Source organism: Oncorhynchus clarkii, chromosome 21 (assembly GCF_045791955.1).
Source record: "Oncorhynchus clarkii lewisi isolate Uvic-CL-2024 chromosome 21, UVic_Ocla_1.0, whole genome shotgun sequence".
NCBI lineage: Eukaryota > Metazoa > Chordata > Actinopteri > Salmoniformes > Salmonidae > Oncorhynchus > Oncorhynchus clarkii.
This window is the reverse complement of record NC_092167.1, coordinates 5,827,608-5,852,919: the sequence shown is the minus strand read 5'-3', so window position 1 is coordinate 5,852,919 and position 25,312 is coordinate 5,827,608. Positions and strand designations below refer to the sequence as shown.

The 25,312-nt window shown below is 46.7% G+C and overlaps 1 protein-coding gene across 6 annotated transcripts in view; it reads left to right on the top strand.

Moving 5' to 3' along the window:
- LOC139378420 (MICOS complex subunit MIC19-like) overlaps positions 1 to 21,493 on the top strand; it is a 120,280-nt gene extending 98,787 nt beyond the window's left edge. For 4 of the 6 annotated variants that reach the window (XM_071120577.1, XM_071120576.1, XM_071120580.1 and 1 more), the window contains 3 exons: positions 4,794 to 4,929; positions 5,145 to 5,197; positions 19,624 to 20,309. In XM_071120577.1, coding sequence (XP_070976678.1) covers positions 4,794 to 4,929; positions 5,145 to 5,197; positions 19,624 to 19,633 — 199 coding nt within the window. In that variant the 3' untranslated portion in view covers positions 19,634 to 20,309. Of the gene's footprint in view, positions 1 to 4,793; positions 4,930 to 5,144; positions 5,198 to 19,623 lie in introns of all 6 variants that reach the window. The other 2 variants (XM_071120581.1, XM_071120578.1) reach the window with 2 other exon arrangements.
- Positions 21,494 to 25,312: the final 3,819 nt, after the last annotated feature.

Genomic DNA, 25,312 nt, shown 5'->3' with positions numbered 1-25,312 from the left:
CTACATCTTTATTCTACTGGCTTTATTTAGTGTATCTCTCTGCCCTGTCCCCTCCTCTCCTTCACCCTCTTCCCCATGCTACATCTTTATTCTACTGGCTTTATTTAGTGTATCTCTCTGCCCTGTCCCCTCCTCTCCAGCCACCCTCTCCTGTGTGCTTTCGCTTTTTACATGTTCATATTCTTCAGCCTCTCTCTCTTTCTCTCTCTCTCTCTCTCTCTCTCTCTCTCTCTCTCTCTCTCTCTTGCCCACTCCTCTCGCTCTCTCTCTCTTGCCCACTCCCCTCTCTCTCTCTCTCTTGCCCACTCCCCTCTCTCTCTCTCTCTTGCCCACTCCCCTCTCTCTCTCTCTCTTGCCCACTCCCCTCTCTCTCTCTCTCTTGCCCACTCCCCTCTCTCTCTCTCTCTTGCCCACTCCCCTCTCTCTCTCTCTCTTGCCCACTCCCCTCTCTCTCTCTCTCTTGCCCACTCCCCTCTCTCTCTCTCTCTCTTGCCCACTCCCCTCTCTCTCTCTCTCTCTTGCCCACTCCCCTCTCTCTCTCTCTCTTGCCCACTCCCCTCACTCTCTCTCTCTTGCCCACCCCTCTCTCTCTCTCTCTCTTGCCCACCCCTCTCTCTCTCTCTCTCTTGCCCACCCCTCTCTCGTTCTTTCTCCCCATCTCTGATAAAGCATCTCATCTCAATGCGGCTCCCTGCGGTCTGTCATATGTCTCCCCTCTCCAGCTTGATTTATGTGGCTGTAGTGTATAAACCATAGTGTAGCTATATGAAACAAACCTAAGCGTCCCCTCTCTCCTGCTCTATCTATGGATCAAGGGGGGGAGAGAGGGAGGAGAGGAGGATGGAGGGGAAACGTATCTCGTATCAATAGAGCTATGTTGGCATGGAGACCTTTACTGATGGCCTCCTATATAAGCAGAGAGATGTATTGTCCCCCCACTCCGTAGGTACAGTACACACACCTCCCTCTCTCGCCCCGCTCAGCTTCACGTCTCCATTTGTTTCAATCTCTCCCCCTCTGAAGTTTTATTAAATATCCCAGGCTCCTCGGAGGGGGATGGCCATGCAGTGAGAGGGGATTTTTGATTGACAGCAGATGGATTTGACCTGCGAATGAATCTTCTGGTTGTCTGTGTTAGAGAAGGGGAATGAGAGGGAGGAAGAGGGATAGGAACTGCGAGACAAAGAGAGAAAAACGGAAAGGGAGAGAGAAACCGTGAGGGAGAGAAACCGAGAAGGAGAGAGGCAGAGATCAGACAAATCTATATGTCTGACAGTTCAGAGGAGCCATTCGGTCTCTTCCCAACCCTGAACAAAGAGCATTGTAAAAACAAATATGAACCATGGTCCCCCTCAGATTTCTGACCCATTACGTCAGAACATATTAGCTACAAGTCTGATCTTAGACCACAACCAACTGTTTCCTCCTCAAAGGTCACAGCATTGAAACGTTTTTGTGCTTTTGATTCCTGTGGGGTTGAGAAACCGATTGAGTGGGGAGAAGGGGGATGTTTACGGATGCCCCAGTGTTCAGGTTTCATGGGAACAGGATGAATCACTGCTGTTTCTGACTACATGTAAATATATCATAGACAGTTCCCTGGGAATGGTATTCACTATGTGGTGCTACAGTACCTTCCCCTTGACTACTCCACTAACAAAACTACAAAACCTTTCTCTGAGGTTGTATTGGGAAGATACAGTTGCTGTGCTGTGGCTATGCAGCACACAGGCCGACTGTATTACAGGTGATAGTAACTGATGAGGGAGAGCCTAATGTAATATTGAGAGGGCAGAAATTCTCTTTCTCCGTCTCTTTCTCTTCACTCTCCTCTACCCGTGGCTGTGAGAATGAGTTAATATTCATCTTAATGATGGATGATGAATGACCCTGCGTGAGCCAGAGTGTGTGTGTGTGACAGTGTTATTGTCCTGATTAACTAAACACTGTCTCAGGTCTCTCTATGGAGTAGGGAAAGAGAAGGAAGGAATGAGAAAACGGTGGTTTATCTCTCATTTCCTCTCTCTCTCTTACCCTTTTCCTCTCTCTCTCTTACCCTCTTTCTCTCGCTCTCTCTTACCCTCTTCCTCTCTGGGTGTTCTACCCCCCCCCCCCCTCTCTGTCATCTGTAATGGTTTCTAAGAGAAACAAACACTTGTGTTGTATCAGCAGGCTGCACCTGGCATTAACGCAAACGCTTAAGAAAATAATTAGCGGGTGTGTGTGGCTGCCTGGTCCCTGAAGATGCCCAAAGGCAGTGGAATGAATGCTACGGTATAGGAGCTGCAGGAGGAGAATTCTGCTGTCTGTGTATGTGAGACACACTGTCATCCTTCACCGCAGAGACTTGGAGAAATGGGCATGTCACTCCGAAGGCAATGAGTGGATTCTCTCGGTGCTTGAAGAGCTTCTATGTATATGAGATGGCGCGTTATGTTCGATCACTGCTCAAATGTGAAGAATAGTGACAGCCTACAGTACCATCAGAAATATCCATTAAATGGAACGTTAACAATGTTAAGAATATATTTCTGATCATCCACTACTTTGCTGCTTCGTATCAATAGGTGCCTTACTCGCCTACTTGCTGTTAAATGCAGTGGCGGCTGGTGACATCCCTTTGGCCATAATACCGTGGCCATGTATTGGCGGCCATACTCAGAGGTCCCATGCAACCAGCCCTCCTGCATTGCATCCTGGGTAATGAACCATGTGGCCGTTGTGTCCTTTCAATCCCAACAGGAGGGTGAATTCTCACTACAGGCAGTAAATCCAACACCTGATTGGAACTGGAGGGGCTCAGCTGTGCCCCTAATGCCCCTCCAAGGATCAGAAAGGTGCTGACAGGCGAAATCAGCACTTTTGTGTGCTAACTGCTAAAGGATGATGCCAATATTAGCATAATGGCCCTAACATGTGCAGGTGTATCTTTTATGTATGGGTGGTTTATGGGGTGTGCTAACTGTCAAGAGACAGATCCTGCTAGCTGTTAGCATGAGATCATTGGTGCAGTTGATAGTCATTGCTGCTGAGATTAGCGAAAAGGCACTAACACTTTGGGACCCATATGGCATTGCAGTGGTGATGAAAGACCATTTGTGGACTGAAGCTAGTCTTTAGCTTAAGATAAGCATTGTGATGTACAACTAGCACGAAAGTGGAACAATTTGGTGGCTCAACAGTACTGAACTATGCAGACAGTTTTGGTTAGCATTAGCGCACTTGTGACGTTTGATACACTGACAGCTCAGTGTCAATAGTTGTTTCCGCGGTGTCAGTAGTTGTTTCCGCGGTGTCAGTAGTTGTTTCCGCGGTGTCAGTAGCTGTTTCCGCGGTGTCAGTAGCTGTTTCCGCGGTGTCAGGAGCTGTTTCCGCGGTGTCAGTAGCTGTTTCCACAGTGTCAGTAGCTGTTTCCGCGGTGTCAGTAGCTGTTGCCGCGGTGTCAGTAGCTGTTGCCGCGGTGTCAGTAGCTGTTGCCGCGGTGTCAGTAGTTGTTGCCGCGGTGTCAGTAGTTGTTGCCGCGGTGTCAGTAGTTGTTGCCGCGGTGTCAGTAGTTGTTGCCGCGGTGTCAGTAGTTGTTGCCGCGGTGTCAGTAGTTGTTGCCGCGGTGTCAGTAGTTGTTGCCGCGGTGTCAGTAGTTGTTGCCGCGGTGTCAGTAGTTGTTGCCGCGGTGTCAGTAGCTGTTGCCGCGGTGTCAGTAGCTGTTGCCGCGGTGTCAGTAGCTGTTGCCGCGGTGTCAGTAGCTGTTGCCGCGGTGTCAGTAGCTGTTGCCGCGGTGTCAGTAGTTGTTGCCGCGGTGTCAGTAGTTGTTGCCGCGGTGTCAGTAGTTGTTGCCGCGGTGTCAGTAGCTGTTGCCGCGGTGTCAGTAGCTGTTTCCGCGTTGTGAATGGCTATTTGGTGTCAGAAGTAAGGACTAGCCATTTGGGTGCTGTATTCCTCAAATAAATGTTTATTTGCGAAGTACACAGTTTACAGGTGTAAAAGGTGCAGTGAAAATGCTTGTGTGCCATTTCCCTTTAACATTGCAGTACAATAATCAATCATCAGTCAATAAATGTCCACTTAGCACGACCACGGGGACAGCTAGCTATAGGAGAGGGTGTGCCAATGCAATCAGAAACCTATAGTCAATCAATACTGATACTCAGTTCTCAGGTGTGTCGTCAATAAACCCACGAGAGTCATCATCTTCATCACTATGATGAAGGGTTTCCTATCTCAGTCCTTGTTGTTGTTGATTTTCTTTATCCTTTTTGTCCTCCTGTTTATTTTCTGGGTGTGTCCGTATTAGACATTGTTTGGCCAGTGTGTTTTCTGAGGAGAAAAGAGAACACAATTAGCCATAGAAAATAAACCCTGCATAGATCTCCTGTTTCCAGAGGGACAGGTATAGAACCTTTCTCCTGGTGACAGGATGGCACGGCTCGCCAATATTCACACGTCCTCTGGCCCTTCCATTGACGTGGGGAGCCTCTAATGAATGGATTGGCATGCCCGTCACTGTTGCGCTGACGGTTACTTCCATTGGCTGGATCAACCTTTGGCCCCATCTCTTCTACAGTCTGACTGATCCCAGATGAACCACTGCTGTGGGATGGGGAATGGGCCGAATGGGCAGGACAATTTAATGTTTTGTGTGTCTCTCGCTCTCTTCTCTCTCCTGCTGTCAGTAAATGGGGAATGTTAGTAGTTGTTTTCTAGGTGTGTATGTGTGGGCTGATGTGATTGATTTGAATGTGTAATGTGTGTAGTGTATGATATTGATTGTAAATACTAAAGTCTGTCTCCTCCAGGCGGTTTGAGGTGAGTCCAGTGTGTGCTGATCTGCAGGGTCAGATTCTGAAGTGCTACCAGGAACACAGTGGGAAGACGCTGCTCTGCTCCACCATCGCCTCCCGCTACCTGCAGTGTGTCAACCAAGCTAAACAGGTGGGCCCGCGGGCGGGGGGGGGGGGGGGGGGGGTGTACCTTGGGATACGTATGAATAACTTGTTGGTGTCTATCCCCATCTACTGTAATTTATAAGACATGTTGTTTTGTTTACAAATCTCTACTGTCTGAAAAGTAAAACATGAATGAGTTCTACATCTAATGAAAGCGTCTGTTTATTCCCATATTGCTGCATGATTTTGTTGTCTGAAAAGAATGGCAATAATGATCTTGCCCCGCTACGGGCAACTGCTACAGACATTAGAAAGTAAGTTGTACTGTTCCAGGATCTGTCTCTCCCAGTAGAGTAGCTATGGGCAACTGCTACAGACATTAGAAAGTAAGTTGTACTGTTCCAGGATCTGTCTCTCCCAGTAGAATAGCTACGGGCAACTGCTACAGACATTAGAAAGTAAGTTGTACTGTTCCAGGATCTGTCTCTTCCAGTAGAGTAGCTACGGGCAACTGCTACAGACATTAGAAAGTAAGTTGTACTGTTCCAGGATCTGTCTCTCCCAGTAGAATAGCTACGGGCAACTGCTACAGACATTAGAAAGTAAGTTGTACTGTTCCAGGATCTGTCTCTTCCAGTAGAGTAGCTACGGGCAACTGCTACAGACATTAGAAAGTAAGTTGTACTGTTCCAGGATCTGTCTCTCCCAGTAGTTGTCATGTAGCTTCATCAAACCCCAGATGTACTTAGGTCACTGTGTGTAGTACCACTAGTACAGTTCATTTCCTTCCTACATGACTTCATGGTTGTTGCCGACCAAACACACACACACACATATACACACACACACATACACACACACACACATACACATACACACGCACACACACACATACACTAACAAAGACTCTTGGTTGCCCCTGCGTTTGAGACCATAGTGTTTCTCGCTTGCTAAAACTCACTCTAAACTGTAGGTTCAGAGGAAAGGTCTATTTCCATAATACCTGCTGACGCTGGCTGCTTTCTTTCACTGCTCTAGTGTGTGTTTAATTTAATAAGGTCCAGGCCAGACGACCAGGTCAGACGGTGCCGTTCTGATACCATTGTCCTCTCGTTCTTCTTTATTTCTCTCAAGTCATTGGAAAGTGGATGTCTTTTAGGCCCTCTAAGAAACGCATATGGTAATGGTATTGTCTCAACGTTGATATTAATGGCACACACACACACACACACACACAAGGATAGACGTAAACACACACTCTCCTCTGGCACGTTTCAATATACAGTGGTAGAGTCAGACAAAACCCAATTTATATTCAGATAGGTTTTATATTAGATTTTTTCTTTTACAATTTGCCAGTTTCTAGAGAGCTGTGTTCCGCCGCTCTCCCTCGGGTATTAGTAATACATCTAGGCCCGCGGGGGGCGGCTAGCTTTTAAGCTATACATCATGTAAATAACACTATGTATTATTCATTTGTACGAGTGCTACCTACCTGTAGCCTCTTTGGAATCCCACAAGGCTGTGTGTTCCCTGCCGCACACATTCACTGCTCTGATCTTGTAAATGTGGAAATCAGCCTGGAATATTATGGGAAGCCACAGAGTTGATCAGCTTCCCGCAATCAAAATACACTCGTAGTAGAGTTATCTGTGTAAGAAAGCTGTTACAATCATCAGGTGAGAGATGAAACAGAGCCCTGATAGAGCTCTACAGCAGGGGATACAGCCCACTGCAGAGGGACAATATAACCTAGTTAAACGAATAGGAGAAGAGGGGATACAGCCCACTGCAGAGGGACAATATAACATAGTTAAAAGAATAGGAGAAGAGGTGATACAGCCCACTGCAGAGGGACAATATAACACAGCCCACTGCAGAGGGACAATATAACACAGTTAAGAGAATAGGAGAAGAGGTGATACAGCCCACTGCAGAGGGACAATATAACCTAGTTAAAAGAATAGGAGAAGAGGTGATACAGCCCACTGCAGAGGGACAATATAACACAGTTAAGAGAATAGGAGAAGAGGTGATACAGCCCACTGCAGAGGGACAATATAACCTAGTTAAAAGAATAGGAGAAGAGGTAAAACAGCCCACTGCAGAGGGACAATATAACCTAGTTAAGAGAACAGGAGAAGAGGTGATACAGCCCACTGCAGAGGGCAATATAACATAGTTAAAAGAATAGGAGAAGAGGTGATACAGCCCACTGCAGAGGGACAATATAACCTAGTTAAAAGAATAGGAGAAGAGGTGATACAGCCCACTGCAGAGGGACAATATAACCTAGTTAAAAGAATAGGAGAAGAGGGGATACAGCCCACTGCAGAGGGACAATATAACCTAGTTAAGAGAATAGGAGAAGAGGTGATACAGCCCACTGCAGAGGGACAATATAACATAGTTAAGAGAATAGGAGAAGAGGTGATACAGCCCACTGCAGAGGGACAATATAACATAGTTAAGAGAATAGGAGAAGAGGTGATACAGCCCACTGCAGAGGGACAATATAACCTAGTTAAAAGAATAGGAGAAGAGGTGATACAGCCCACTGCAGAGGGACAATATAACACAGTTAAAAGAATAGGAGAAGAGGTGATACAGCCCACTGCAGAGGGACAATATAACACAGTTAAAAGAATAGGAGAAGAGGTGATACAGCCCACTGCAGAGGGACAATATAACCTAGTTAAAAGAATAGGAGAAGAGGTGATACAGCCCACTGCAGAGGGACAATATAGCACAGTTAAAAGAATAGGAGAAGAGGTGATACAGCCCACTGCAGAGGGACAATATAACCTAGTTAAAAGAATAGGAGAAGAGGTGATACAGCCCACTGCAGAGGGACAATATAACCTAGTTAAAAGAATAGGAGAAGAGGTGATACAGCCCACTGCAGAGGGACAATATAACCTAGTTAAAAGAATAGGAGAAGAGGTGATACAGCCCACTGCAGAGGGACAATATAACATAGTTAAGAGAATAGGAGAAGAGGTGATACAGCCCACTGCAGAGGGACAATATAACCTAGTTAAAAGAATAGGAGAAGAGGTGATACAGCCCACTGCAGAGGGACAATATAACCTAGTTAAAAGAATAGGAGAAGAGGGGATACAGCCCACTGCAGAGGGACAATATAACCTAGTTAAGAGAATAGGAGAAGAGGTGATACAGCCCACTGCAGAGGGACAATATAACCTAGTTAAGAGAATAGGAGAAGAGGTGATACAGCCCACTGCAGAGGGACAATATAACATAGTTAAAAGAATAGGAGAAGAGGTGATACAGCCCACTGCAGAGGGACAATATAACACAGTTAAAAGAATAGGAGAAGAGGTGATACAGCCCACTGCAGAGGGACAATATAACATAGTTAAAAGAATAGGAGAAGAGGTGATACAGCCCACTGCAGAGGGACAATATAACCTAGTTAAGAGAATAGGAGAAGAGGTGATACAGCCCACTGCAGAGGGACAATATAACCTAGTTAAGAGAATAGGAGAAGAGGTGATACAGCCCACTGCAGAGGGACAATATAACCTAGTTAAGAGAATAGGAGAAGAGGTGATACAGCCCACTGCAGAGGGACAATATAACCTAGTTAAGAGAATAGGAGAAGAGGTGATACAGCCCACTGCAGAGGGACAATATAACCTAGTTAACAGAATAGGAGAAGAGGTGATACAGCCCACTGCAGAGGGACAATATAACACAGCCCACTGCAGAGGGACAATATAACCTAGTTAAAAGAATAGGAGAAGAGGTGATACAGCCCACTGCAGAGGGACAATATAACCTAGTTAAAAGAATAGGAGAAGAGGTGATACAGCCCACTGCAGAGGGCAATATAACATAGTTAAGAGAATAGGAGAAGAGGTGATACAGCCCACTGCAGAGGGACAATATAACATAGTTAAAAGAATAGGAGAAGAGGTGATACAGCCCACTGCAGAGGGACAATATAACCTAGTTACCAGAATAGGAGAAGAGGTGATACAGCCCACTGCAGAGGGACAATATAACATAGTTAAAAGAATAGGAGAAGAGGTGATACAGCCCACTGCAGAGGGACAATATAACACAGTTAAGAGAATAGGAGAAGAGGTGATACAGCCCACTGCAGAGGGACAATATAACACAGCCCACTGCAGAGGGACAATATAACCTAGTTAACAGAATAGGAGACGAGGTGATACAGCCCACTGCAGAGGGACAATATAACATAGTTAAGAGAATAGGAGAAGAGGTGATACAGCCCACTGCAGAGGGACAATATAACCTAGTTAAAAGAATAGGAGAAGAGGGGATACAGCCCACTGCAGAGGGACAATATAACCTAGTTAAAAGAATAGGAGAAGAGGGGATACAGCCCACTGCAGAGGGACAATATAACCTAGTTAAAAGAATAGGAGAAGAGGGGATACAGCCCACTGCAGAGGGACAATATAACATAGTTAAGAGAATAGGAGAAGAGGTGATACAGCCCACTGCAGAGGGACAATATAACCTAGTTAACAGAATAGGAGACGAGGTGATACAGCCCACTGCAGAGGGACAATATAACCTAGTTAATAGAATAGGAGACGAGGTGATACAGCCCACTGCAGAGGGACAATATAACACAGCCCACTGCAGAGGGACAATATAACATAGTTAAGAGAATAGGAGAAGAGGTGATACAGCCCACTGCAGAGGGACAATATAACCTAGTTAAAAGAATAGGAGAAGAGGTGATACAGCCCACTGCAGGGGGACAATATAACACAGTTAAAAGAATAGGAGAAGAGGTGATACAGCCCACTGCAGAGGGACAATATAACCTAGTTAAAAGAATAGGAGAAGAGGTGATACAGCCCACTGCAGAGGGACAATATAACCTAGTTAAAAGAATAGGAGAAGAGGTGATACAGCCCACTGCAGAGGGACAATATAACCTAGTTAAAAGAATAGGAGAAGAGGTGATACAGCCCACTGCAGAGGGACAATATAACCTAGTTAAAAGAATAGGAGAAGAGGGGATACAGCCCACTGCAGAGGGACAATGTAACCTAGTTAAAAGAATAGGAGAAGAGGTGATACAGCCCACTGCAGAGGGACAATATAACCTAGTTAAAAGAATAGGAGAAGAGGTGATACAGCCCACTGCAGAGGGACAATATAACCTAGTTAAAAGAATAGGAGAAGAGGTGATACAGCCCACTGCAGAGGGACAATATAACCTAGTTAAAAGAATAGGAGAAGAGGTGATACAGCCCACTGCAGAGGGACAATATAACCTAGTTAAAAGAATAGGAGAAGAGGTGATACAGCCCACTGCAGAGGGACAATATAACATAGTTAAGAGAATAGGAGAAGAGGTGATACAGCCCACTGCAGAGGGACAATATAACCTAGTTAAAAGAATAGGAGAAGAGGTGATACAGCCCACTGCAGAGGGACAATATAACCTAGTTAAAAGAATAGGAGAAGAGGGGATACAGCCCACTGCAGAGGGACAATATAACCTAGTTAAGAGAATAGGAGAAGAGGTGATACAGCCCACTGCAGAGGGACAATATAACCTAGTTAAGAGAATAGGAGAAGAGGTGATACAGCCCACTGCAGAGGGACAATATAACATAGTTAAAAGAATAGGAGAAGAGGTGATACAGCCCACTGCAGAGGGACAATATAACACAGTTAAAAGAATAGGAGAAGAGGTGATACAGCCCACTGCAGAGGGACAATATAACATAGTTAAAAGAATAGGAGAAGAGGTGATACAGCCCACTGCAGAGGGACAATATAACCTAGTTAAGAGAATAGGAGAAGAGGTGATACAGCCCACTGCAGAGGGACAATATAACCTAGTTAAGAGAATAGGAGAAGAGGTGATACAGCCCACTGCAGAGGGACAATATAACCTAGTTAAGAGAATAGGAGAAGAGGTGATACAGCCCACTGCAGAGGGACAATATAACCTAGTTAAGAGAATAGGAGAAGAGGTGATACAGCCCACTGCAGAGGGACAATATAACCTAGTTAAGAGAATAGGAGAAGAGGTGATACAGCCCACTGCAGAGGGACAATATAACCTAGTTAACAGAATAGGAGAAGAGGTGATACAGCCCACTGCAGAGGGACAATATAACACAGCCCACTGCAGAGGGACAATATAACCTAGTTAAAAGAATAGGAGAAGAGGTGATACAGCCCACTGCAGAGGGACAATATAACCTAGTTAAAAGAATAGGAGAAGAGGTGATACAGCCCACTGCAGAGGGCAATATAACATAGTTAAGAGAATAGGAGAAGAGGTGATACAGCCCACTGCAGAGGGACAATATAACATAGTTAAAAGAATAGGAGAAGAGGTGATACAGCCCACTGCAGAGGGACAATATAACCTAGTTACCAGAATAGGAGAAGAGGTGATACAGCCCACTGCAGAGGGACAATATAACATAGTTAAAAGAATAGGAGAAGAGGTGATACAGCCCACTGCAGAGGGACAATATAACACAGTTAAGAGAATAGGAGAAGAGGTGATACAGCCCACTGCAGAGGGACAATATAACACAGCCCACTGCAGAGGGACAATATAACCTAGTTAACAGAATAGGAGACGAGGTGATACAGCCCACTGCAGAGGGACAATATAACATAGTTAAGAGAATAGGAGAAGAGGTGATACAGCCCACTGCAGAGGGACAATATAACCTAGTTAAAAGAATAGGAGAAGAGGGGATACAGCCCACTGCAGAGGGACAATATAACCTAGTTAAAAGAATAGAAGAAGAGGGGATACAGCCCACTGCAGAGGGACAATATAACCTAGTTAAAAGAATAGGAGAAGAGGGGATACAGCCCACTGCAGAGGGACAATATAACCTAGTTAAGAGAATAGGAGAAGAGGTGATACAGCCCACTGCAGAGGGACAATATAACCTAGTTAACAGAATAGGAGACGAGGTGATACAGCCCACTGCAGAGGGACAATATAACCTAGTTAATAGAATAGGAGACGAGGTGATACAGCCCACTGCAGAGGGACAATATAACACAGCCCACTGCAGAGGGACAATATAACCTAGTTAAGAGAATAGGAGAAGAGGTGATACAGCCCACTGCAGAGGGACAATATAACCTAGTTAAAAGAATAGGAGAAGAGGTGATACAGCCCACTGCAGAGGGACAATATAACATAGTTAAGAGAATAGGAGAAGAGGTGATACAGCCCACTGCAGAGGGACAATATAACCTAGTTAAAAGAATAGGAGAAGAGGTGATACAGCCCACTGCAGGGGGACAATATAACACAGTTAAAAGAATAGGAGAAGAGGTGATACAGCCCACTGCAGAGGGACAATATAACCTAGTTAAAAGAATAGGAGAAGAGGTGATACAGCCCACTGCAGAGGGACAATATAACCTAGTTAAAAGAATAGGAGAAGAGGTGATACAGCCCACTGCAGAGGGACAATATAACCTAGTTAAAAGAATAGGAGAAGAGGTGATACAGCCCACTGCAGAGGGACAATATAACCTAGTTAAAAGAATAGGAGAAGAGGGGATACAGCCCACTGCAGAGGGACAATGTAACCTAGTTAAAAGAATAGGAGAAGAGGTGATACAGCCCACTGCAGAGGGACAATATAACATAGTTAAAAGAATAGGAGAAGAGGTGATACAGCCCACTGCAGAGGGACAATATAACATAGTTAAAAGAATAGGAGAAGAGGTGATACAGCCCACTGCAGAGGGACAATATAACATAGTTAAGAGAATAGGAGAAGAGGTGATACAGCCCACTGCAGAGGGACAATATAACATAGTTAAAAGAATAGGAGAAGAGGGGATACAGCCCACTGCAGAGGGACAATATAACACAGTTAAAAGAATAGGAGACAAGGTGATACAGCCCACTGCAGAGGGACAATATAACATAGTTAAAAGAATAGGAGAAGAGGTGATACAGCCCACTGCAGAGGGACAATATAACCTAGTTAAGAGAATAGGAGAAGAGGTGATACAGCCCACTGCAGAGGGACAATATAACCTAGTTAAAAGAATAGGAGAAGAGGTGATACAGCCCACTGCAGAGGGACAATATAACACAGCCCACTGCAGAGGGACAATATAACATAGTTAAAAGAATAGGAGAAGAGGTGATACAGCCCACTGCAGAGGGACAATATAACCTAGTTAAAAGAATAGGAGAAGAGGTGATACAGCCCACTGCAGAGGGACAATATAACCTAGTTAAAAGAATAGGAGAAGAGGTGATACAGCCCACTGCAGAGGGACAATATAACATAGTTAAAAGAATAGGAGAAGAGGTGATACAGCCCACTGCAGAGGGACAATATAACATAGTTAAAAGAATAGGAGAAGAGGTGATACAGCCCACTGCAGAGGGACAATATAACATAGTTAAAAGAATAGGAGAAGAGGGGATACAGCCCACTGCAGAGGGACAATATAACCTAGTTAAAAGAATAGGAGAAGAGGTGATACAGCCCACTGCAGAGGGACAATATAACCTAGTTAAGAGAATAGGAGAAGAGGTGATACAGCCCACTGCAGAGGGACAATATAACATAGTTAAAAGAATAGGAGAAGAGGTGATACAGCCCACTGCAGAGGGACAATATAACCTAGTTAAAAGAATAGGAGAAGAGGTGATACAGCCCACTGCAGAGGGACAATATAACATAGTTAAAAGAATAGGAGAAGAGGTGATACAGCCCACTGCAGAGGGACAATATAACCTAGTTAAAAGAATAGGAGAAGAGGTGATACAGCCCACTGCAGAGGGACAATATAACCTAGTTAAAAGAATAGGAGAAGAGGTGATACAGCCCACTGCAGAGGGACAATATAACCTAGTTAAAAGAATAGGAGAAGAGGGGATACAGCCCACTGCAGAGGGACAATGTAACCTAGTTAAAAGAATAGGAGAAGAGGTGATACAGCCCACTGCAGAGGGACAATATAACATAGTTAAAAGAATAGGAGAAGAGGTGATACAGCCCACTGCAGAGGGACAATATAACATAGTTAAAAGAATAGGAGAAGAGGTGATACAGCCCACTGCAGAGGGACAATATAACATAGTTAAGAGAATAGGAGAAGAGGTGATACAGCCCACTGCAGAGGGACAATATAACATAGTTAAAAGAATAGGAGAAGAGGGGATACAGCCCACTGCAGAGGGACAATATAACACAGTTAAAAGAATAGGAGACAAGGTGATACAGCCCACTGCAGAGGGACAATATAACATAGTTAAAAGAATAGGAGAAGAGGTGATACAGCCCACTGCAGAGGGACAATATAACCTAGTTAAAAGAATAGGAGAAGAGGGGATACAGCCCACTGCAGAGGGACAATATAACCTAGTTAAGAGAATAGGAGAAGAGGTGATACAGCCCACTGCAGAGGGACAATATAACCTAGTTAAAAGAATAGGAGAAGAGGTGATACAGCCCACTGCAGAGGGACAATATAACCTAGTTAAAAGAATAGGAGAAGAGGTGATACAGCCCACTGCAGAGGGACAATATAACATAGTTAAAAGAATAGGAGAAGAGGTGATACAGCCCACTGCAGAGGGACAATATAACATAGTTAAAAGAATAGGAGAAGAGGTGATACAGCCCACTGCAGAGGGACAATATAACATAGTTAAAAGAATAGGAGAAGAGGGGATACAGCCCACTGCAGAGGGACAATATAACCTAGTTAAAAGAATAGGAGAAGAGGTGATACAGCCCACTGCAGAGGGACAATATAACCTAGTTAAGAGAATAGGAGAAGAGGTGATACAGCCCACTGCAGAGGGACAATATAACATAGTTAAAAGAATAGGAGAAGAGGTGATACAGCCCACTGCAGAGGGACAATATAACCTAGTTAAAAGAATAGGAGAAGAGGTGATACAGCCCACTGCAGAGGGACAATATAACACAGCCCACTGCAGAGGGACAATATAACCTAGTTAAGAGAATAGGAGAAGAGGTGATACAGCCCACTGCAGAGGGACAATATAACCTAGTTAAGAGAATAGGAGAAGAGGTGATACAGCCCACTGCAGAGGGACAATATAACCTAGTTAAGAGAATAGGAGAAGAGGTGATACAGCCCACTGCAGGGGGACAATATAACACAGTTAAAAGAATAGGAGAAGAGGTGATACAGCCCACTGCAGAGGGACAATATAACACAGTTAAAAGAATAGGAGAAGAGGTGATACAGCCCACTGCAGAGGGACAATATAACACAGTTAAAAGAATAGGAGAAGAGGTGATACAGCCCACTGCAGAGGGACAATATAACACAGCCCACTGCAGAGGGACAATATAACCTAGTTAAGAGAATAGGAGAAGAGGTGATACAGCCCACTGCAGAGGGACAATATAACCTAGTTAAAAGAATAGGAGAAGAGGTGATACAGCCCACTGCAGAGGGACAATATAACATAGTTAAGAGAATAGGAGAAGAGGTGATACAGCCCACTGCAGGGGGACAATATAACACAGTTAAGAGAATAGGAGAAGAGGTGATACAGCCCACTGCAGAGGGACAATATAACCTAGTTAAAAGAATAGGAGAAGAGGTGATACAGCCCACTGCAGAGGGACAATATAACACAGTTAAGAGAATAGGAGAAGAGGTGATACAGCCCACTGCAGAGGGACAATATAACCTAGTTAAAAGAATAGGAGAAGAGGTGATACAGCCCACTGCAGAGGGACAATATAACATAGTTAAGAGAATAGGAGAAGAGGTGATACAGCCCACTGCAGAGGGACAATATAACCTAGTTAAAAGAATAGGAGAAGAGGGGATACAGCCCACTGCAGAGGGCAATATAACCTAGTTAAGAGAATAGGAGAAGAGGTGATACAGCCCACTGCAGAGGGACAATATAACCTAGTTAAGAGAATAGGAGAAGAGGTGATACAGCCCACTGCAGAGGGACAATATAACCTAGTTAAAAGAATAGGAGAAGAGGTAAAACAGCCCACTGCAGAGGGACAATATAACCTAGTTAAAAGAATAGGAGAAGAGGTGATACAGCCCACTGCAGAGGGACAATATAACCTAGTTAAAAGAATAGGAGAAGAGGTGATACAGCCCACTGCAGAGGGACAATATAACATAGTTAAGAGAATAGGAGACGAGGTGATACAGCCCACTGCAGAGGGACAATATAACCTAGTTAAAAGAATAGGAGAAGAGGTGATACAGCCCACTGCAGAGGGACAATATAACACAGTTAAAAGAATAGGAGACAAGGTGATACAGCCCACTGCAGAGGGACAATATAACCTAGTTAAGAGAATAGGAGAAGAGGTGATACAGCCCACTGCAGAGGGACAATATAACATAGTTAAGAGAATAGGAGAAGAGGTGATACAGCCCACTGCAGAAGGACAATATAACCTAGTTAAAAGAATAGGAGAAGAGGGGATACAGCCCACTGCAGAGGGCAATATAACATAGTTAAAAGAATAGGAGAAGAGGGGATACAGCCCACTGCAGAGGGACAATATAACCTAGTTAAGAGAATAGGAGAAGAGGTGATACAGCCCACTGCAGAGGGACAATATAACCTAGTTAAAAGAATAGGAGACAAGGTGATACAGCCCACTGCAGGGGGACAATATAACCTAGTTAAAAGAATAGGAGAAGAGGTGATACAGCCCACTGCAGAGGGACAATATAACCTAGTTAAGAGAATAGGAGAAGAGGTGATACAGCCCACTGCAGAGGGACAATATAACCTAGTTAATAGAATAGGAGAAGAGGTGATACAGCCCACTGCAGAGGGACAATATAACATAGTTAAGAGAATAGGAGAAGAGGTGATACAGCCCACTGCAGAGGGACAATATAACATAGTTAAGAGAATAGGAGAAGAGGTGATACAGCCCACTGCAGAGGGACAATATAACCTAGTTAAAAGAATAGGAGAAGAGGTGATACAGCCCACTGCAGAGGGACAATATAACATAGTTAACAGAATAGGAGAAGAGGTGATACAGCCCACTGCAGAGGGCAATATAACATAGTTAAAAGAATAGGAGAAGAGGTGATACAGCCCACTGCAGAGGGACAATATAACACAGTTAAAAGAATAGGAGACAAGGTGATACAGCCCACTGCAGAGGGACAATATAACATAGTTAAGAGAATAGGAGAAGAGGTAATGAAAGTGGGGTCGTAATGGTTTATTATTGTTATTTTTTTGCAGATGCGGTACAGTAGCTACACAGTAGCCAAGCAGGAAGCTATGTGGAGGGGTCAAAAGGTCAAATTTATCAAGCCCCAGATAAGACCTAGAAGGGGTCAAATCTCTGCCTTTCAACCTACTCTTATCTGTGTCTCAATTCATCTTTCTGTGATTCATTGTATCCTTCTCAATCTTCTTGAAGGAGAAAGTCCAATGTCCCTCCCCTTTGACCTTCTCCAACGTGTTTTGGGAAGGAGGCAAGGAGAGGGAGTAGGCTAATTGACGAAAGATGATGAATTGAGAAATAGCCCCAGTTGCTATAAAAGACACTTACACTTCACACTCCACACAAAACCCCAACCTCCTTCAAGGTTCAAACGGCCCACTAAACCACTAAACAAGCCCGTAATGAATTACCCCTAGATAGGATTGTCCACTCCATCACCATTGAACACATAATAATAATATTATTATTATTATTATTATTATTATTATGACATCATCTGTCTTAGTATTGACTGGGCCAAGAGAGGGGAAAGACTACAGGGTTGTCATCAGACAGGCCTTTGTGACTGATAATTACTAGTATTCCTTATCATCACCCCGCGATAATATTTAGACCTTGATGGCCTCTTGCACGCGCGTGCACACACACACACACACACACACTCCCTGTCACTTTATAATACACACAATGCTAAACGGGTCCAGATAGCGACTGACTGGGGTTATTATATAGAAAGAGGGGGAATAGAGCGACTGGAAGGACTGATAAAGAGGAAGAAGAGTCTTTTGAGAGGCCCATGAATAGAACGTTTATCACGGGGGGCGATCTCTCTCGCTCTCTCTCTTCATTGCATATTCTCGTCGCATGACCACTTCTTGCCTGGTTGCCTCCCCCAGTCATCTTGGATCTCGGAGGTCTTACTAGCTGCTGTAGCTTTTTTGGGATGTAAAAATCTCAAATAAATCTTCCTTGTTGACGGTCTTTGCACAGAGTTGAAACAAGGTTTAAAACAGCTTGTTCTATGTTTGACGTGATCTTGCTGTAAACCAGTTAGCATGCTCTCTGACCATATCTATTCAGTTTGGCTACCTCCGTTCTGTCACATCACAGCATTAGATAAGGTCCCAGCCTTCAGAAATGTGTCTGTTAGGTTGGACAGAGTAAATGTTGTTCATCTGTAGTGACTGGTATCATGGTAGTATAGAGTGTGTTGTCTGTTAGGTGGGGCAGAGTAAATGTTGTTCATCTGTAATGACTGGTATCGTGGTAGTATAGAGTGTGTTGTCTGTTAGGTTGGACAGAGTAAATGTTGTTCATCTGTAATGACTGGTATCATGGTAGTATAGAGTGTGTTGTCTGTTAGGTTGGGCAGAGTAAATGTTGTTCATCTGTAATGACTGGTATCATGGTAGTATAGAGTGTGTTGTCTGTTAGGTGGGGCAGAGTAAATGTTGTTCATCTGTAATGACTGGTATCATGGTAGTATAGAGTGTAGTCTAGTGTGTAGAATGAATTGATCCGCTTGCTGTTGGACAGCTATAGGGAGGCACCGACATGGATGAATCTAATCTAGAACACAAATCAATCTACTGCCCCTCCCTCCCTCCCTCCCTCCCTCTCTCCCTATCTGTATTCAATCGCTTTGGCTTTTTCTCCTGGGGATTGACAGGGAGGGTGATGTGTTGGGGATTGACAGGGAGGGTGATGTGTTGGGGATTGACAGGGAGGGTGATGTGTTGGGGATTGACCGGGAGGGTGATGTGTTGGGGATTGACAGGGAGGGTGATGTGTTGGGGATTGACCGGGAGGGTGATGTGTTGGGGATTGACAGGGAGGGTGATGTGTTGGGGATTGACAGGGAGGGTGATGTGTTGGGGATTGACAGGGAGGGTGATGTGTTGGGGATTGACAGGGAGGGTGATGTGTTGGGGATTGACAGGGAGGGTGATGTGTTGGGGATTGACAGGGAGGGTGATGTGTTGGGGATTGACCGGGAGGGTGATGTGTTGGGGATTGACAGGGAGGGTGATGTGTTGGGGATTGACAGGGAGGGTGATGTGTTGGGGATTGACAGGGAGGGTGATGTGTTGGGGATTGACAGGGAGGGTGATGTGTTGGGGATTGACAGGGAGGGTGATGTGTTGGGGATTGACAGGAGGGTGATGTGTTGGGGATTGACAGGGAGGGTGATGTGTTGGGGATTGACAGGGAGGGTGATGTGTTGGGGATTGACAGGGAGGGTGATGTGTTGGGGATTGACAGGGAGGGTGATGTGTTGGGGATTGACAGGGAGGGTGATGTGTTGGGGATTTGTGGCAAGAGTTATCGCTAATATGAAATCCTCTCCTTCCCTCTCTCTCTACGTCCCTCCTTCCCTCTCTCTCTACGTCCCTCCTCCCCTCTCTCTCTACGTCCCTCCTCCCCTCTCTCTCTACGTCCCTCCTCCCCTCTCTCTCTACGTCCCTCCTCCCCTCTCTCACATTCTCTCTTTTTTTATCCTGTTGTTCCAGAACAAGTTGAGGACTGGGGGCTAAGAGTGAGGTGCTGTGGCATTACAGTTTATAAACCCTTTATCGACTGCAAATGAGTGGAGAGGAGAGGAAGCACCAGAGATCGCAACCCCGACTCGAGGTAGAAACAGAACCGCACCCTGACCAGAACCAGGAACACAAGACAACCAGACAACCCTGAGAGAGATGGACACCCCTTAGCCCAACACCCTTCTCCCACTGACCCCCAAACCCTTTACTCCTTCGTAAGATCCCACCTACAGTACCTACACCCCTTCTCCCCCACCCCACTCCACTGCATGTCTATCTCTACTACCAAGAGGGAGGAGGACAACGGTAGCACTTCCTAAAGAGTACAGTGCAGTAGCTCCATCACGCAGCAGCTCCATCACGCAGCAGCAGTAGGAGAAGTGCAACTGTCCGCCATGTTGGAGATGCATGAGTACATGCAGAGACTGAGAGTTTAAGCCTAGGCGGAGTCCACCAGAACCAATGCAGGCCCAGAGCTGAAGATATCCTCACGGACTGAACCACTATCATTACCAACACGCATCACCAACCAATCAGCTCACCTCCCTTACAAAGCCACTAGTCTGCCCCATCACCACCCAACCAGCTCACCTCTCTTACAAAGCCACTAGTCCGCCCCATCACCACCCAACCAGCTCACCCCTCTTACAAAGCCACTAGTCCGCCCCATCACCAACCAATCAGCTCACCTCCCTTACAAAGCCACTAGTCTGCCCCATCACCACCCAACCAGCTCACCTCTCTTACAAAGCCACTAGTCCGCCCCATCACCACCCAACCAGCTCACCCCTCTTACAAAGCCACTAGTCCGCCCCATCACCACCCAACCAGCTCACCTCTCTTACAAAGCCACTAGTCTGCCCCATCACCACCCAACCAGCTCACCCCTCTTACAAAGCCACTAGTCCGCCCCATCACCACCCAACCAGCTCACCCCTCTTACAAAGCCACTAGTCCGCCCCATCACCACCCAACCAGCTCATCTCTCTTACAAAGCTACTAGTCCGCCCCATCACCACCCAACCAGCTCACCCCTCTTACAAAGCCACTAGTCCGCCCCATCACCACCCAACCAGCTCACCCCTCTTACAAAGCCACTAGTCCGCCCCATCACCACCCAACCAGCTCACCTCCCTTACAAAGCCACTAGTCCGCCCCATCACCACTCAACCAGCTCACCTCTCTTACAAAGCCACTAGTCCGCCCCATCACCACCCAACCAGCTCACCTCCCTTACAAAGCCACTAGTCTGCCCCATCACCACCCAACCAGCTCACCCCTCTTACAAAGCCACTAGTCCGCCCCATCACCACCCAACCAGCTCACCCCTCTTACAAAGCCACTAGTCCGCCCCATCACCACCCAACCAGCTCACCCCTCTTACAAAGCCACTAGTCCGCCCCATCACCACCCAACCAGCTCACCCCTCTTACAAAGCCACTAGTCCGCCCCATCACCACCCAACCAGCTCACCCCTCTTACAAAGCCACTAGTCCGCCCCATCACCACCCAACCAGCTCACCTCCCTTACAAAGCCACTAGTCCGCCCCATCACCACCCAACCAGCTCACCTCCCTTACAAAGCCACTAGTCCGCCCCATCACCACCCAACCAGCTCACCCCTCTTACAAAGCCACTAGTCCGCCCCATCACCACCCAACCAGCTCACCTCCCTTACAAAGCCACTAGTCTGCCCCATCACCACCCAACCAGCTCACCCCTCTTACAAAGCCACTAGTCCGCCCCATCACCACCCAACCAGCTCACCTCCCTTACAAAGCCACTAGTCTGCCCCATCACCACCCAACCAGCTCACCTCCCTTACAAAGCCACTAGTCCGCCCCATCACCACCCAACCAGCTCACCTCCCTTACAAAGCCACTAGTCCGCCCCATCACCACCCAACCAGCTCACCTCCCTTACAAAGCCACTAGTCCGCCCCATCACCACCCAACCAGCTCACCCCTCTTACAAAGCCACTAGTCCGCCCCATCACCACCCAACCAGCTCACCCCTCTTACAAAGCCACTAGTCTGCCCCATCACCACCCAACCAGCTCACCCCTCTTACAAAGCCACTAGTCCGCCCCATCACCACCCAACCAGCTCACCCCTCTTACAAAGCCACTAGTCCGCCCCATCACCACCCAACCAGCTCATCTCTCTTACAAAGCTACTAGTCCGCCCCATCACCACCCAACCAGCTCACCCCTCTTACAAAGCCACTAGTCCGCCCCATCACCACCCAACCAGCTCACCCCTCTTACAAAGCCACTAGTCCGCCCCATCACCACCCAACCAGCTCACCTCCCTTACAAAGCCACTAGTCCGCCCCATCACCACTCAACCAGCTCACCTCTCTTACAAAGCCACTAGTCCGCCCCATCACCACCCAACCAGCTCACCTCCCTTACAAAGCCACTAGTCTGCCCCATCACCACCCAACCAGCTCACCCCTCTTACAAAGCCACTAGTCCGCCCCATCACCACCCAACCAGCTCACCCCTCTTACAAAGCCACTAGTCCGCCCCATCACCACCCAACCAGCTCACCCCTCTTACAAAGCCACTAGTCCGCCCCATCACCACCCAACCAGCTCACCCCTCTTACAAAGCCACTAGTCCGCCCCATCACCACCCAACCAGCTCACCCCTCTTACAAAGCCACTAGTCCGCCCCATCACCACCCAACCAGCTCACCTCCCTTACAAAGCCACTAGTCCGCCCCATCACCACCCAACCAGCTCACCTCCCTTACAAAGCCACTAGTCCGCCCCATCACCACCCAACCAGCTCACCCCTCTTACAAAGCCACTAGTCCGCCCCATCACCACCCAACCAGCTCACCTCCCTTACAAAGCCACTAGTCTGCCCCATCACCACCCAACCAGCTCACCCCTCTTACAAAGCCACTAGTCCGCCCCATCACCACCCAACCAGCTCACCTCCCTTACAAAGCCACTAGTCTGCCCCATCACCACCCAACCAGCTCACCTCCCTTACAAAGCCACTAGTCCGCCCCATCACCACCCAACCAGCTCACCTCCCTTACAAAGCCACTAGTCCGCCCCATCACCACCCAACCAGCTCACCTCCCTTACAAAGCCACTAGTCCGCCCCATCACCACCCAACCAGCTCACCCCTCTTACAAAGCCACTAGTCCGCCCCATCACCACCCAACCAGCTCACCCCTCTTACAAAGCCACTAGTCCGCCCCATCACCACCCAACCAGCTCACCCCTCTTACAAAGCCACTAGTCTGCCCCATCACCACCCAACCAGCTCACCCCTCTTACAAAGCCACTAGTCCGCCCCATCACCACCCAACCAGCTCACCCCTCTTACAAAGCCACTAGTCCGCCCCATCACCACCCAACCAGCTCACCCCTCTTACAAAGCCACTAGTCCGCCCCATCACCACCCAACCAGCTCACCCCTCTTACAAAGCCACTAGTCATCCCCATCACCACCCAACCAGCTCACCCCTCTTACAAAGCCACTAGTCCGCCCCATCACCACACCCTCTATCATAAACCTACATGATCACATGACTTCTATCCACCAGGCTTCACCCTACTGTATCCCTCTATCCACTATATAAACCTACATTATCACATGACTTCTATCCACCAGGCTTCATCCTACTGTATCCCTCTATCCACTATATAAACCTACATTATCACATGACTTCTATCCACCCTGCTGTATCCCTCTATCCACTATATAAACCTACATGATCACATGACTTCTATCCACCCTGCTGTATTCCTCTATCCACTATATAAACCTACATGATCACATGACTTCTATCCAGCAGGCTTCACCCTCTGTATCCCTCTATCCCTGTGCACTGTCCTGCACACACACCATTGTGTGTGAGCGTTGCGTGTGTTCCAGTGTGTTAGTAATGCATCTAGTTGTTTTGTTTTCATCCCAACCGTGTCACAATCACTTCTGACACACGTCTGATCAGAGGAAATTAAAGAATGAATCTGGAATTTACCTTGTTGTCGTTGAATGTGTCTCTCAATATTAAATGTGAAAGAGAGGGTGTGTGTGCTTATTACTCCTTTCAATGTTAAATGTGAAAGAGAGGGTGCTTATTACTCCTTTCAATGTTAAATGTGAAAGAGAGGGTGTGTGTGTGTGTGTGTGTGTGAAAGAGACTCCCTATTGTGTAGTCTCTGTGTTGTGTATTTCTATGTAAGTGACATCAGAAGGACGACTGTTCTTCAGTGACGGAGCCACAGTCATCTTGTCTCCCTGGCGACAACGCACCTGGCAGACGAAGAGATGGCGAAACCCACCCAGAGAGAGATGGAAAGGAAGAGAGGGAACACTCCTCACACTTGTATCCTCCTCTCTTCCCTTCCTCTCAGACATGTCATCAGTCCTCTGTGCTGCTCCAGTTCAGTGGAGGACTACAAATCTAATACTACCAGCAACAAGACTGCTTCACAATGCCGTCTGCACTCTATACCAGAGTGTGTGTGTGTGTGTGTGTGTGTGTGTGTGTGTGTGTGTGTGTGTGTGTGTGTGTGTGTGTGTGTGTGTGTGTGTGTGTGTGTGTGTGTGTGTGTGTGTGTGTGTGTGTGTGTGTGTGTGTGTGTGTGTGTGTGTGTGTGTGTGTGTGTGTGTGTGTGTGTGTGTGTGTGTGTGTGTGTGGTCTGTTGGGATGTCAGGTTCATCATCCCAGCTGGAGATGTTGAGAAGAAACCTGATCTCAACTCCGTGTCAGACACACAGACCTACACACACAGTCTACAGAATGGAGTGTGCGCGCATTAGTAAGTCTCTGTGTCTGATCCCTCCATATCAGTCACTGTTTGACTTGGTGGTTAGGGCTGAGTGACCTTTGGGGTGGGGGTGACTGGGGTTCAGATGTGGTGGGAGTTCAGGCCAGAGCAGGTGTTACCCGGCGTCTAGACCTCTAGGCTTCTGTCTCCTCACTCTCCCTGTCTTACCCGGGAGCGTTGTAATTCTTGTCATAAACCGGTGCGCCTGGCACCTACTACCAGTCCCCGTTCAAAGGCAGTCATCCTCTGAATGGCACACATACACAATCCATGTCTCAATTGTCTCCGGGCTTAAAAATCATCTACGCAAGTGACATCAATAAGGGATCATAGATTTCACCTGGTCAGTCTATGTCATGGAAAGAGCAGGTGTTCATATTTTATTTACTCAGTGTATATCTGTGGACCAACTCCTCTCGGTCTTCACTGCTCCTTAGTACAGTTCTGTGCCACTATTCCTCACTAACATACAGGCTCAGTCTATTTTCTTTCTGTCCACGGTCAATTGTTCTATCTGGCTCTCTTTCTCGTTCTATCTGGCTCTCTTTCTCGTTCTCTTTTTTTCTCCCTTTCTATCTCTCCCAACTGTCTTTCTCTCTTGTTCTATCAGGATCTCTTGTTCTATCAGGCTCTCTCTTGTTCTATCAGGCTCTCTTGTTCTATCAGGCTCTCTCTCTTGTTCTATCTGGCTCTCTCTCTTGTTCTATCTGGCTCTCTCTCTTGTTCTATCTGGCTCTCTCTCTTGTTCTATCTGGCTCTCTCTCTTGTTCTATCTGGCTCTCTCTCTTGTTCTATCTGGCTCTCTCTCTTGTTCCATCTGGCTCTCTCTCTTGTTCTATCAGTCTCTCTCTCTTGTTCTATCAG